The sequence below is a fragment of the Bombina bombina genome, unplaced genomic scaffold (assembly GCF_027579735.1).
Source record: "Bombina bombina isolate aBomBom1 unplaced genomic scaffold, aBomBom1.pri scaffold_543, whole genome shotgun sequence".
Lineage (NCBI taxonomy): Eukaryota > Metazoa > Chordata > Amphibia > Anura > Bombinatoridae > Bombina > Bombina bombina.
In genome coordinates, this window is record NW_026510753.1 from 118,536 (window position 1) to 132,773 (window position 14,238).

At 37.9% G+C, this 14,238-nt stretch overlaps 1 protein-coding gene across 1 annotated transcript in view; it reads right to left on the reverse strand.

Annotated features, from left to right (window-relative positions):
• Nucleotides 1-13,766, reverse strand: part of LOC128643361 (gastrula zinc finger protein XlCGF66.1-like) — a 93,637-nt gene extending 79,871 nt beyond the window's left edge. The window contains exons 1-2 of the mRNA XM_053696292.1: nt 13,740-13,766; nt 12,846-12,948 (exon numbers count right to left, since the gene is read on the reverse strand). Coding sequence (XP_053552267.1) covers nt 12,846-12,920 — 75 coding nt within the window. The 5' untranslated portion in view covers nt 12,921-12,948; nt 13,740-13,766. The remainder of the gene's footprint in view (nt 1-12,845; nt 12,949-13,739) is intronic.
• Nucleotides 13,767-14,238: the final 472 nt, after the last annotated feature.

A 14,238-nucleotide genomic window follows, 5' to 3' on the forward strand; every position in this document is an offset into this window, starting at 1 on the left:
ATATAATAAACCTATTAACCACTAAACCGCCACCCTCCAGCATCGAAAACACTATTTAAATATAATGAACCCCTAATCTGCCGTCCCCCACACCGCTGCTATAATAAACCTATTAACCCCTAAACCGCAAGCCCCCCACAACGATATACTAAAATAAACCATTAACCCCTAAGCCGAAAGCCCCCCTAACTTTATATTAAAATTACAATTTCCCTATCTTAAATTAAATCTTACCTGTCAAATTAAATAAATTAATTTTAAACAATTAAACTAAGATAATTTTTAAACTACAATTAAACTAACTACCAATTAAATTAAACTAAACTACACATTAAAAAAATCCTAACACTACTCACTACTACTAAAAATTACAAAAAGTAATTACAAAAAGTATCTAATTACAAAGATAACAGGTCTTTTACCTGTAAAAAAAAAATACAAACACCCCACCAACAGTAAAACCCACCACCCCCACAACCAACACCACTATCTAAAAAACCTAAGCTCCCCATTGCACTGAAAAGGGCATTTAGCTCTTTTACATGCCCAGACCCTAAACTAAAAATAAAACCCACCCAAAAAATACTTAATAAAACCTAACACTAACCCCCGACGATCCACTTACAGTTCTTGAAGTCCCGCTTGAAGGATCCATCCAGCCGGCGAAGTCCTCATCCAGGCGGCATCTTCTATCTTCATCCGGCGCAGAGCGGATCCATCCTGAAGACATCCAGCGAGGAGCATCCTCTTCATAGGTCTCCGCCGTACACTGGAACTTCAATGCAAGTGACGTCATCCAAGATGGCGTCCCTTGCATTCTTATTGGCTGAAAGATTTCAATCAGCCAATAGGATTAGAGCTGCTAAAATCATATTGGCTGTTCCAATCAGCCAATAGGATTGAGCTCTCATCCTATTGTAGGCTACGTTTTTTTTTTTCTTATTTTAGGGGGCTTTTTATTTTGATAGGGCTATTAGATTAGGTGTAATTCTTTTTTTATTTTTGATAATTTGTTTCTTATTTTTTGAAATTTAGTGTTTGTTTTTTTATGTTATTTAGTTATTTTTATTTTTAGTAATTTTAGTGTTTATTATTTTTTGTAATGTTAGGTTTTAGTGTAAGGCAGGTTAGGTTTTATTTCACAGGTAAGTTTGTATTTATTTTAACTAAGTAGTTAGTAAATAGCTAATAACTATTGAATAACTTTTCTACCTAGTTAAAATAAATACAAACTTGCCTGTGAAATAAAAATAAAACCTAAGCTAGCTACAATATAACTATTAGTTATATTGTAGCTAGCTTAGGTTTTATTTTACAGGTAAGTTTGAATTTAGTTTAAAATAGGTATTATTTAGTTAATAATTGTAACTTTAGTTTAGCTGTATTTTAATTATGTTAAAGTTAGTGGGTGTTAGGCTTAGGGTTACGTTAGATTTATTTAGTGGCAGTGATGTGGGAGGCCAGAGGTTTAGGGGTTAATAACTTTAGTATAGTGGCGGCGACATCGGGAGCAGAAGATTAGGGGTTAATAGTTTTATGTAGGTGGCAGCGATAATGGAGGTGGCAGATAAGGGGTTAATAACTGTATGTAGGTGGCGGCGATGTCGGGGGAAGCAGATTAGGGGTGTTTAGACTCAGGGTTTATGTTAGGGTGTTAGGTTTAAACTTAACTTTTTATTTCCCCATAAACATCAATGGGGCTGCGTTACAGAGCTTTTGTTTCCGCGATCGCAGATGTTAAGCTTCTTTTTTGCCGGCTCTCCCCATAGATGTCTATGGGGAAATCGTGCACAAGCACGTCAAAGCAGCGCTTGTTTTCGGTGCAGTATGGAGCTCAACGCAACAATTTCGCCCGAACAAGTCTGCTTTTTTAAAACTCATAATACCAGCACTATAGGGAGGTGAAATAATGCCGCTTTTGTGGCGGTCGTTAAAATCCTTATAGCGCTCAAAACTTGTAATCTAGCTGATATTGTGGTACACTTCACACCCAAAAACATGTGAAGTGTACCACAATATGTGAATAAAGTGGTAACATCCTTATTGAAGAAATCAGGTGTAAGTTATTTCTTTGGAGTGTGTTTGGAGACTCTGCACCGGCCATTGTTACCTTACAGTGAGAGCTAAGGTTGTGTAATCACGGATGCGGTTTTAAACCAGCGATTAATCGCCGCGCTTTAAAAACCGCGAGAGTATGCGATTTATAACCCCGTCCACTATGATGTCACTTATGACGTACAGGAGGGCTCCGCAGCGGCCACATGGGGGTAAGGGGGGTGGCAGTGACTTACCAGTGCTGTACTAGCACATGGTGACTGACTGAGCTCAGGCTGAGGGGGGGCCGGTGGCAGCCATGTCGGATCTAGCTGGAGGGATAGCCAGCCAAGCAGCGCTGAATGGACTAGCAGCGTTTTTTTGTCTGGTGCAGCAGCAAGCACAGCAGCTCCCTCCCACCATGAATAGAAAGCTGGCCAAAATGTATTTGCGCGCGCAGACCGTGCATCCTGCTGGGCAGCTTTCTATTCATGGTGTATGGGAGCCGCTGTGCTTGCTGCTGCACTGGACAAGAAAATGCTGCTTGGGGGGGGGTGGTGAGTGACTGTGGTAGTGTTGTGTAGTGGGACTCACTTGGCATAGGTCACCATTGCAAGATAAAGAGCTTGTCTCATCTGCATTAGAATCATACTGCAAACTATAGAGCTCTGCTGGCTTACTTTACACTATTATTGTTTGCTATAGAGACATTACTGCAGAGTATTGCATGCTATGGAGCATGATTACTTGCAATATTTCTACAGGCACAGAGATTGCTCACTCTCGAAATAAGAATATTACTGTAGTTTATGAGGCTTGCTTATTTTTTAATAGAATATTAGTGCTGCAAGTTAAATGCATATATATATATATATATATATACACACACACATCATTAGACATGTATATGTATGTATTTCAAAGTTAAAGGGCCATGAAACCCAAAATTTTCATTTTTTCCTTTCATGATTCCGGTAGAGAATACAATTTTAAACAACTTTCCAATTTACTTCTATTATTTAATTTGCTTCTTCTCTTGTTATCCTTTGCTGAAAGGTTTATCTAGGCAATCATGAGCAGCAGGGAATCTAGCTTCTAGCTGTTGATTGGCGTGTGTGTGTGTATGTGTATTATATATATATATATATATATATATATACACATATATACATATATACATATACATACACACATACAGGTAGCCCTCAGTTTACGCCGGGGTTAGGATCCAGAAGGAATGGTTGTAAATCGAAACCGTTGTAAATTGAAACCCAGTTTATAATGTAAGTCAATGGGAAGGGAGTTAGGTTCCAGGCCCCTCTCAAAATTGTCATAAGTAACACCTAATACATTATTTTTAAAGCTTTGAAATAAAGACTTTAAATGCTAAACAGCATTATAAACCTAATAATATAATCACACAACACAGAATATATAATTAAACTAAGTTAAATGAACAAACATTTGCTGAACAGCACCTAATAAAATAATTACACAACAGATTGTATCATCATCAAACTAAGTTAAAGGGCCATAATACCCAAATGTTTAAACACTTGAAAGTGATGCAGCATAGCTGTAAAAAGCTGACTAGAAAATATCTTCTGAACATCTCTATGTAAAAAAGAAAGATATTTTACCTCAAAAGTTCCTCAGTAGCCACCTCCCATTGTAAAGGATTTCTAAGCAGCATATTAGTGTGTCTGTCCCGGGATAACTGAAAGGATGAGCTTCGTGCACTCTCATATTATTTCACCAATCAGGTAAAGGAAGCTTACTATGAAATCTCATGAGAGTTAAGTCAAATCTCATGAGATCACAGTAAGAGTTCATGACCTCAGCACTGCTGATGCTGATTGGCTGCTGTTCATTTCTTCATTTATTTATTTTTTTACCTGCAGCTGGGAGCAGCTGAGTATAACTTTTTATACAGAACTTACTCTGCTGAGCTGAGGAGATTGTGAGGTAAAATATCTTCCTTTTTTACATAGAGATGCTCAGGTGATATTTTCCTGTCAGCTTTTTACAGTTATACTGCATCAGTTTCTAGTGATTTAGCATATGAGTATTATGTCCCTTTAAATGAACAAAAACTTTTGCTGAACAGCATTATAATCCTACTAAAAAATCACACAACACAGACTTTATTTGCATTTTTCTGCAAACAGTTCTTTGTATTGTTAGGATGTTAGATAAAATTGGGTCTGTAGCAATTATATGCATTCCAGTATGGACTGATTCATAGACAGGAAGATCTTGTTCCTATGAAAGCTTTGCTCGATAGTTAATGTCTGTGATCTGTGTACACTGATTCATTTCAGCCTGCATGTGTGTATCTTTTCTGCAACACAAGAGGACAGCTCCACCTACTGGCTATTTTAATCAATGCACACAATGCTTTTCAATAGCAGTCACATGAGTGAAAAAAAAGGTTGTTATTCTGAAACGGCGCAAATTGAACCGGCGTAAACCGAGGGCCACCTGTATATATATATATATATATATATATATATATATATCGATTGTGATTGGCTCACCAATGAGTTTAGTTATAAACCATTAGTGCATTGCTGCTCCTTCAACAAATGATACCAAGAGAATGAAAAAAAATTAGATAATAGAAGTAAATTAGAAAGTTGTTTAAAATTGTATTCTCTATCTGAACCATGAAAGAAACAATTGGGTTTCATGTCCCTTTAAAGCCCTTTGGAGGCTTTTTTTTTTACTAACACCCGAGATCTCATATCTTCAAGCCCTTATCACTTTGGTGTTCAATATTTTTTTTAAAATAATTTTTATTAGACAGTGTTATTATGAGTGTAACTGTACTTTGTAATGTATTTTTGATGTGTTAATCACAGCTCTGAAATAGCAGTAATGATTTTAGAGTAAATAAGGATTGCGCTCGGGGGGCGGAGTTTGTCCGCAGCTAAAATGGCTGCATAAATCCAGAGCTCCGGAGTGTCAGGCACTTTCAAAGTATATAATTTCAAATAGCAGTGACCCAAAGTGTACAAATTTCAGTGGCAACAACTGCTCAAACCTCCAGAATCAAGGTGACAACATTGTCCGAACATTAACAGTTCACCCACCAATGTGGAATACAGAGGAGCGGAACAGGAGACTGCTTGGGCCAGCAGCATAAACATACTCGGTAAGAATACCTCAATTACACAGGGAAAAAGCCCTGCAGCACTAGTTATACAATTGTAGTGCTTACCCATAAAGCAGATCGTTCTAACAGGAGGTCAGGTCCCCTGCGTGATACACGCCACAGTGTGCTGATGCAAGATCCCTAAAGCAAGACACAAAATGGCGCTTCCCTAATACACGCAGCAAAATCATATTTGAGCACAGCGCTGACTGTCACATAACGGATTTAGGAGACTATAATCCAACAACTAGTTTCTTGCCCCTTTAAATACAAGGCAAATTAGCCTTAGAGGATCACACTAATAGTGAACATATATCCCACAGAAAAATATATCTCCGTAAGTGAGGGAGAGAGGAATGTGAAAAATTATATTAAGGGGAAGTATAACAGCACTCGTACATAGGATTAAAGGCTGGTCATTCTAATATAAAATAAACACCTACCCTGGGCATATTGCCACAAGAGGACATAAAAACTGGGACATTATGGCTGCAAAGAAAAATACCAAGCTAAATAAGCAGCTGAAAACAATAGGGAGAGAACACTCAGTGAGCTCTTTTAGAGTTGAAGCCATGGAAGACCAGTCAGATATAGTAAAAGAGGAGATCACAAACATACAAGATCAAGTATCCAAACAGGCATCTGTTATCGAGGACCTTAGTGACAAACTTGAGGATCTTGAGAATAGGGGGTTGACGAAAGAATCTCCGCATTAGAGGGATTCCCGAAACAGTACTCCCCAAAGATTTTTACATCTATTTCGCATCTCTGTTTGTTGTGATCCTTTTAGATGAGCAGACAGTTGACATGCCATGGGACAGGGCCCACAGAGCGTTGAGACCGAAACCCCCTGACACGGTACCACCCAGGGATGTCATCATGAAATTTAAAAGTTTTCTGGACAAGGATGAAATTCTGACACTATTTAGGAAACACCAACCAGTAAGGTTCAGGGGGACGGTATTACAATTTTATACTGATCTGTCCCCAAGGACTCTGCAAAGACGCAGAGAATTGGCACCTTTGACAAAGCTGCTACGAGACAAGAAAATCTTATATTGGTGGGGATTCCCCTTTCATCTGTACGTGCTACGAGACATGAGAAGACTGGAGTGTAGGAAAATCTCAGATGTCCCAGAATTCTGTAGCGACCTAGACATGGACCCACTAGACTTCCCACCTACAGATAACCAACAATACCCCTCAATGAGAAAAGAAAAAAGGTCACAATCAGAGAAATGGCTGCCAGCACCCTCAAGAGTAAACAGAAAACCCTCTAATCACGGAGCTCCGCCAAAGAAGAAAAAGGCAACAGTCCACTATTGGAGACGGAACTTGACTGAACCTTACATAATTCAAGGGTACAAGCAGGACTTTCTACTGGAAAAGGGTAATTAACCATAGACTATTTGGTATATTTCTGATTTAACCTGCTTTTATTCCTAAGATTTAAAAGTTTGTTCTGATAGAGAGATATATATATATATATATATATATATATATATATATATATAAATATAAAAGAAGGGGTGGCAGCCCTTCCCACCATACAGTCATGCAGTGGGTTCACTGAAACCTACACTTATTAGGCCTGACCCCCTCTCGAATATGGTTCTGTGGTTAAACATGGTCCCAATGCCCATCTCCAGATACAGGAGAGGCATTAATTCATTATTTTCGTTTGTTATACATTTGTTATGTTCATGTTTGCTTTTTTGTGTTAATTTCCTAAAAGGTTTGCATTATCTGCAAGTTAGATACCAAGGTGGGAAAATGATACTGTATAAAGATGGATATTGTACATGGTATGATTTATTGAAATCCTTTATATTACTCGCCAGTGGATACCCCAAATAGAATACTTAAATTTATCACACAAAACGTTAAAGGTCTTAATTCACCTGCCAAAAGATCTGTGGCAATGTCAGATTTCCATAAAAGAAAAGGAGATATTTTATTCCTGCAGGAGATGCACTTTAAGCGCTCCCACAAGCCAAAATATATGAGCTCCCATTATAATCGACATTTCCACAGCTCTGGCACCTCAAAGAGTTGCGGAGTAAACATTCCTTTACATAAGGCTATTCCCTTCCAACACATTCAAACTCACAATGATACAGATGGCCGATTCCTGGGTTTTTTTGGACTGTTATACGGTAGGCCGGTGACCTTAATTAATGTATATGCGCCCAATACCCAACAACTTCCTTTTTATAAGAAAATATTTTGACGCATATTGGACATAGCTAAGGGTCTAATTTTTATAGGAGGGGAACTTAACATTCCCATACATCCTGAGGTAGACAGCTCCAACCCAAACCCCAGCACATCTAAACGCACGCTCAAGCATTTATGGAAAATGATGAGGAATTACAATTTTTATGACATTTGGAGGTTCATTAACCCGTATAAGACAGAATATACTTTTTTTTCCTCCCCAAATAGGATGTATAGCCGACTTGACTACATGCTTACCAACCAGATAGGTTTGGAATACATTAAGAATGCTGGGATCACTCACACAGTATGGTCGGACCATTCAGCAGTCTTCTTTGATATTGTATGGCCCCATACCCCAGTCACCCCATATATTTGGAAATTGGACGACTCTTTACTGAAGGGGGAAATACAACTTACCAAAACTCAGAAGGCACTGCAGGAATACTTTACATTTAATTCCACAGGGGACACCAATCCCATTACAGTCTGGGAAGCACACAAATGCTTCATGAGAGGGGAATTCATAAAAAGAAAAGCACACTTTAAAAGAATAGAGAGACAGAAATACTTAGATCTCACCTCAAAATTGTCAGATTTAGAACATAAACATAGACAGAACCAGGAGGACCAATCCGTGAAACAGCTACCCCAGAACACTAGAAAGGCCCTCCATGATATGTTGCTGCAAAAACATATAGCCACTACATTTAACTTTAAGCAACGCTTTTTCTACGAAGGCGATAGGGCAGGCAAACTGCTAGCATGGGCCCTTAAAATTAAAAAATTAAAAACTTTTGTGCATGTAATAAAAACCATCTAAAAACTTAAAAGTCCACTCGAATAAAGATATTCTCTCACAATTTGAAGAATACTACACACAGCTACATAACATTACTCGCAAAGTAGATTTCCCATATACCGCTCTAGACATGCAAACTTTTGTGAAGCGGATCCCCCTCTCTATATTAGAGAGTGAACAAGCAGCAGATTTAGAGGCCCCTATTCACCTCAGAAGAGATAAAAGCCGCAATCCATGATCTCAACCCCGCCAAAAGCCCTGGTCCAGACGTCTTTCCACCTCATACTATAAAACCCTTGCTCCAATATTGATCCCTCACGTACTCGAATTTTTTAATAAGGTAAATGACCATAACCCACTTCCGAAACCTGGGAAACCCTCTGACACGCCCCAAAACTACATACCCATTTCACTTTTAAATGTGGACGTAAAATTGTTTGCAAAGATTCTGGCCCTACGGATAAATAAAATTCTACCGCAACTAATACATACAAATCGAGTAGGCTTCATCCCCCACAGAGAAGCGAGGGACAATACTATTAAAATATTGACCCTGCTGGAATACACACAATCCCACAACATCCCATCAATCTTCCTGGCCATGGATGCCGAAAAGGCCTTTGATAGACTAAACTGGGCCTTTTTAAAAGGTACATTAATGAGATTTGGTGCGGGAGAGGGTTTTTATAAATAAAATATTTACACTATACAATGCCCCCACAGCCAAAATCAAATTAAATGACTCCCTTTTCAATAAGATCCTGATCAATAACGGAACCTGTCCATTATCACCCATTTTGTTTGTATTGACAATTGAAATTCTAGCTGCAGCGATCCGCAACAACCCAAATATAAAAGGTATTCTGGTCCAAAATACTCAATATAAACAGGCATTATATGCCGATGACGTCATATTGTCGCTCATGTCCCCACAACAATCCATCACAGCATTAAATACCGAATTAGATATATATAGTGAATTCTCCGGTTTTAAAATTAATCCCACTAAATCAGAGCTATTGGGAGTACATATCCCCAGAGCAGAATTGCAAGAGATTGCACATAAGTACCATTATCACATACAAAACTCATCTATAAAATAACTAGGGGTTCAAATATCACATAATCAACAGCTTTTATTCCAACAAAATTATCAATGCCTCCTGGACGAAATTCAGCAAGAATTACATAGCTGGAACACAAAAAATTATCCTGGATGGGAAGGATGGAGGCATTCAAAATGACCAGCCTACCAAAAATTATTTACAAGTTTCAAACAGTACCCATTCCAATCTCGCAATCTTATCTGAACACCCTACAAAATGTTGTGTACACGTATATTTGGCAAAACAAAAGGCCACGGATAGCTAAAAAAATTATGTATCGAAACAGAAAAAATGGGGGACTAAGCGTACCCAATGTAGCTTACTATAGACAAGCGGCTATTCTTAACCGAGTCATAGACTGGTGTAAACATGGGGAAAATAAGGAATGGGTTAAATTGGAACAACAACTAGCTGATTGCCCTAATGTGAGTGGGATATGTTGGACCAATAAGATACATAGGAACATGAATAAGACGCTCCCCCGAATTTTGACAGAAACAAAAAATATGGGATTACATCTCTAATAAAACTACAGGTATTTCATCAAATCCCTCCCCACTAACACCGATTCTGTACAATCCTGAGATCCCTTTGGGACGACAGCCTGCTAGGGAGGATTTACCCACCATTAATTCACTCATCCCTATATATACACACTCATACATGAAGGTAAATTGAAATCTGAGGAAGAAATATCAGAACTGACCCCACTGCTCGCAAATGATTGGTATATACGACAACAACTGTCACATTTTATAACTCGCAACTCACAGAAGTCTAGACTACATAGACCCCTTACTGTGTTTGAAAATATCTGCTACTCCCAATCTCCTACTAGGGGAGGTCTGTCACTACTGTATCAATTGTTAATTGACCATCACTCTAGATCCTTACCCGCTTATTGCAAGGTATGGGAATCTGAGATGCAAAGAGAAATCTCACAAAAAGAATGGGCCATAATTTTTACTAATATGGGAAAGTCCCCCTCTTCGCTAAGTATTACTGAAACGAATCTGAAACTATTATATAGATGGTATCTAACTCCGCTGAGAATTTCAAAGATATACACTAATGTTGATAATACATGCTGGAGGGGTTGTGGTGAAGTAGGATCAATGGTCCACATATGGTGGAACTGTCCGTACATTAGACAGTATTGGGTGGAAATTGGCAGAGAAATAGAAAAATGTATATCCTTTAATATTGTGAAAGACCTGTTGTTTTTACTTTTTAATTACCCTCCTAAGCTGAAATGTAAACTGAGATTAAAACTATTATACATAATGATAAATGGGGCTAAGCAGTTGATACCACGATTATGGAAGAAATCAAAATGTCCCCACGATAACTGTATGGAAAGACCACATCACACAATTAATGATTCTAGAGAGGTATCATTATGTCCAATCCCAATAACTGGACTTCTGTGGCAATATGAAGTTTATATGGGAGGACTATTTGGCGTCAGAGTAAACAAATGATTTATTATTTCAATGATAGCTACGAATTGTATTAGAATTGCAATTTCCAATTTGTACTTACTATTTAATGTCATGTTACTAGCGGTGCTGTTTTTCCGCTGATTGTTATGCACTTTTTCAACAATAAAGGAGATTTAAAAAAAAAAAAAAAAAAAAAAATCATGATTGCGATCAACGTGTAATATTAGTGCAATTTAAACGGAGCACAAACAATTGCGAAAATCCCACAAAACCGATTTCCGCACCGTTTGTAATCTAGCCCAATATGTATAATATTTGTAAATTATAAAACAACAATTAAGTCCTTTGTGGGGGATAACCACAGACTTATAGCGTCACTAATGGTAAAATTACATGATCTAACAAATTAGAGCAGTGGTTTTCAAAATTTGAGGCAGACCATCCCAGGGGGGTGTTAGAGCAAATAAGGGGAGGCATGGGAGCAGTGACACTTCACACTATCCTATGGAAACCATGAGCAAAACAGTTTTAAAAGGGACAGTCTAGTCAAAATTAAACTTTCAGGATTCAGATAGAACATGCAATTTTAAACAACTTTGCAATTTACTTTTATCATCAAATTTGCTTTGTTCTCTTGGTATTCTTTCTTGTAAGCTAAACCGAGGTAGGCTTAAATGGACAGTCTACACCAGAATTTTTATTGTTTTAAAAGATAGATAATCCCTTTATTACCCATTCCCCAGTTTTGCATAACCAACACAGTTATAATAATATACTTTTAACCTCTGTGATTATCTTGTATCTAAGCCTCTGCAAACTGCCCCTTTTTCAGTTCTTTTGACAGACTTGCAGTCTAGCCAATCAGTGCCTGCTCCCAGATTACTTCACGTGCACGAGCACAGTGTTATCTATATGAAATATGTGAACTAACACCCTCTAGTGGTGAAAACTGTTAAAATGCAATCTGAAAGGGGTGGCCTTCAAGGTCTAAGAAATTAGCATATGAACCTCCTAGGTTAAGCTTTCAAATAAGAATACCAAGAGAACAAAGCAAAATTGGTGATAAAAGTAAATTGGAAAATTGTTTAAAATTACATGCTCTATCTGAATCATGAAAGTTTATTTTGGCCTAGACTGTCCCTTTAATGCTAATTTCTAAACCCTTGAAGGCCACCTCTTATCTCAGTGCATTTTGACATTTTTTCACAGCTAGAAAGTGCTAATTCATGTGTGCCATATAGATAACATTGCAATCCCTCCTGTGGAGTTACCTAGGAGTTAGCACGGATTGGCTAAAATGTAAGTCTGTTAAAATAAATAATTAGATACAAGGTAATTACAGGGGTAAAAAGTGTATTCATTTTACAGTGTTGGTTGTGCAAAACTAAGGAATGGGTAAAAAAGGGATTATCTATCTTTTTAAACAATACAAATTCTGGAGTAGACTGTCATTTAAGAGCCAACAAGGAAACTTGCCATGTTGTGATGGAATAAAGCAAAGTGAGGGATGTAGGTGTAAGAAAGGCACCGAGGTCAAAATTGCTGAAACTGTGTTGCGTTTGCCATGATCAGGAACTTAGGTTTAACACAGGAGTTACAAACAGAATCAGCTCTTGAGACTTGTGTTTGAACCCTCGTTCAAATGTTATTAACCCAAATTAAAACAAAAATAAATATTACAATTTTCTTTAAAAATAAAAACATAAAGTCAAATCTATTATAGGGGTGGGAGGGGGCAATGTCAAAGTCCTAAGACTTTGACAACCACTGAATTAGAGTATGTCATTTTTTATATAGAAGCATTGCAAAAGGTCTCCTCACATAATAAATGTTTTATAAATGCTGAAGAAAAACTAAAGAGCTGCCCATTGGTGGCCAGTGTATGGGGGTGATGGATCAAACAACAAAAGGCTGCTGGGAAATAAATGTCTCCTCGGGTGAATTTCTGCAACACAACATTACCAAAACAACGCTACACTTTTGTATTTGTACAAACACCTTAAACACTGTCTCCACCTCTTGTTGCTAAGCAACTAATACACATATTCACTGCAGGAGGTTACCATGGTGTCATTATGATGTTTTCTCACCTCTCCTGTCAGCAGGTAGAGAATCTCTAGGATGTGATTCAGGATCCGATCAGGCAACTTCTTCATCTTGTTCATGGTCAGTAATATTGTGTTACAGTGAGACCTACAACAGTGGCACATAAATGACAGAAATTACACATATGGGAATAATAGCCATACAAACACCAACAAATACACATTTGCAGCCATACCTCTATCTATCACATAAACATATACAAACATACCTACTTATACTCCAGACACTAAAACTAAACTGATGAGAAACATGATTTGGTTTAATACTAGCCAAAGCAAGAAGAGAGGGGAGCCTGAGGCTGTCTTAAGTGAAGGAGAACAGTTTCAGAATGTGAGCAGGGGCTGTGCTGTGTGTGAGAGGGAGGTTTATAGGGGGGCAGTCATATACAGAAAAGCAGAAGTACAAATGTCTTATATAAAGCTAGGTAATATTCTAGATATGTTCCCTCATTCTCCTCTGTACAGAAACAGCCCCTTCCCTATATATATATATATATATATATATATATATATATATATATATATATATATATATATATATATATATATATTTTATTATTATAATAGGTGCCCTCTGCCTCTTACACACACCAGTAAAGTTCCTTATCATCACATACACATAGCCCTGTTCCCCAGCACCATATAAACAGATATATATTATTATAAAAAGGTGCCCTCTGCCTCTTGAACACACCACTATAAAGAGATCGCGCAGCCACACATACACATATCCCTACTCTCCAGTAACTTATAAACAGTATCTTACAATATATTATTATACAAAGGTACCCTCTGCCTCATACACACACCAAAAGCCCCCTCCCCAGTAAATGATATACATATAAATATTATACAAACAATAGAGATGACCCTCCTTACACACAATTACCAACATAAAACCGTGGCAGCTTGTTCCCAATAAGCTAACGGACCAGTGATGTCACAGCAGATCTTATTGGTCATAGAAGTCATGTAACTTATGACAACGCAGGACCTTTAACTGGTTAGGAACTAGATGCTACGTCTCTGTGCTCAACGGTAAATAAGAACAAAGCACCCCGCTTGTATACTGGTAAATACCTGTACATACTGTACTAAAGAAAGTTTGTTTGTATGTGTGAGACTGTGTGTCTATGAGGCACATGAACGTGTGTTTTTCAGAGCGAAACTTGGGAGGGGGATGTGTGTGTGATGCAGTGCAGAGGGAGACTCTATACTATTATATATCTGAATATAAGGTACTGGGGAGGGGGCTGTGTGTTTGAGGCAGAGAGAGCCTCTCTATGATATTATATATCTGTATATAAGACTGGGGAGAGAGATGTGTTTGTGAGGTAGAGGGAACCTCTCTATATTATATATTTGTATATAAGGTACT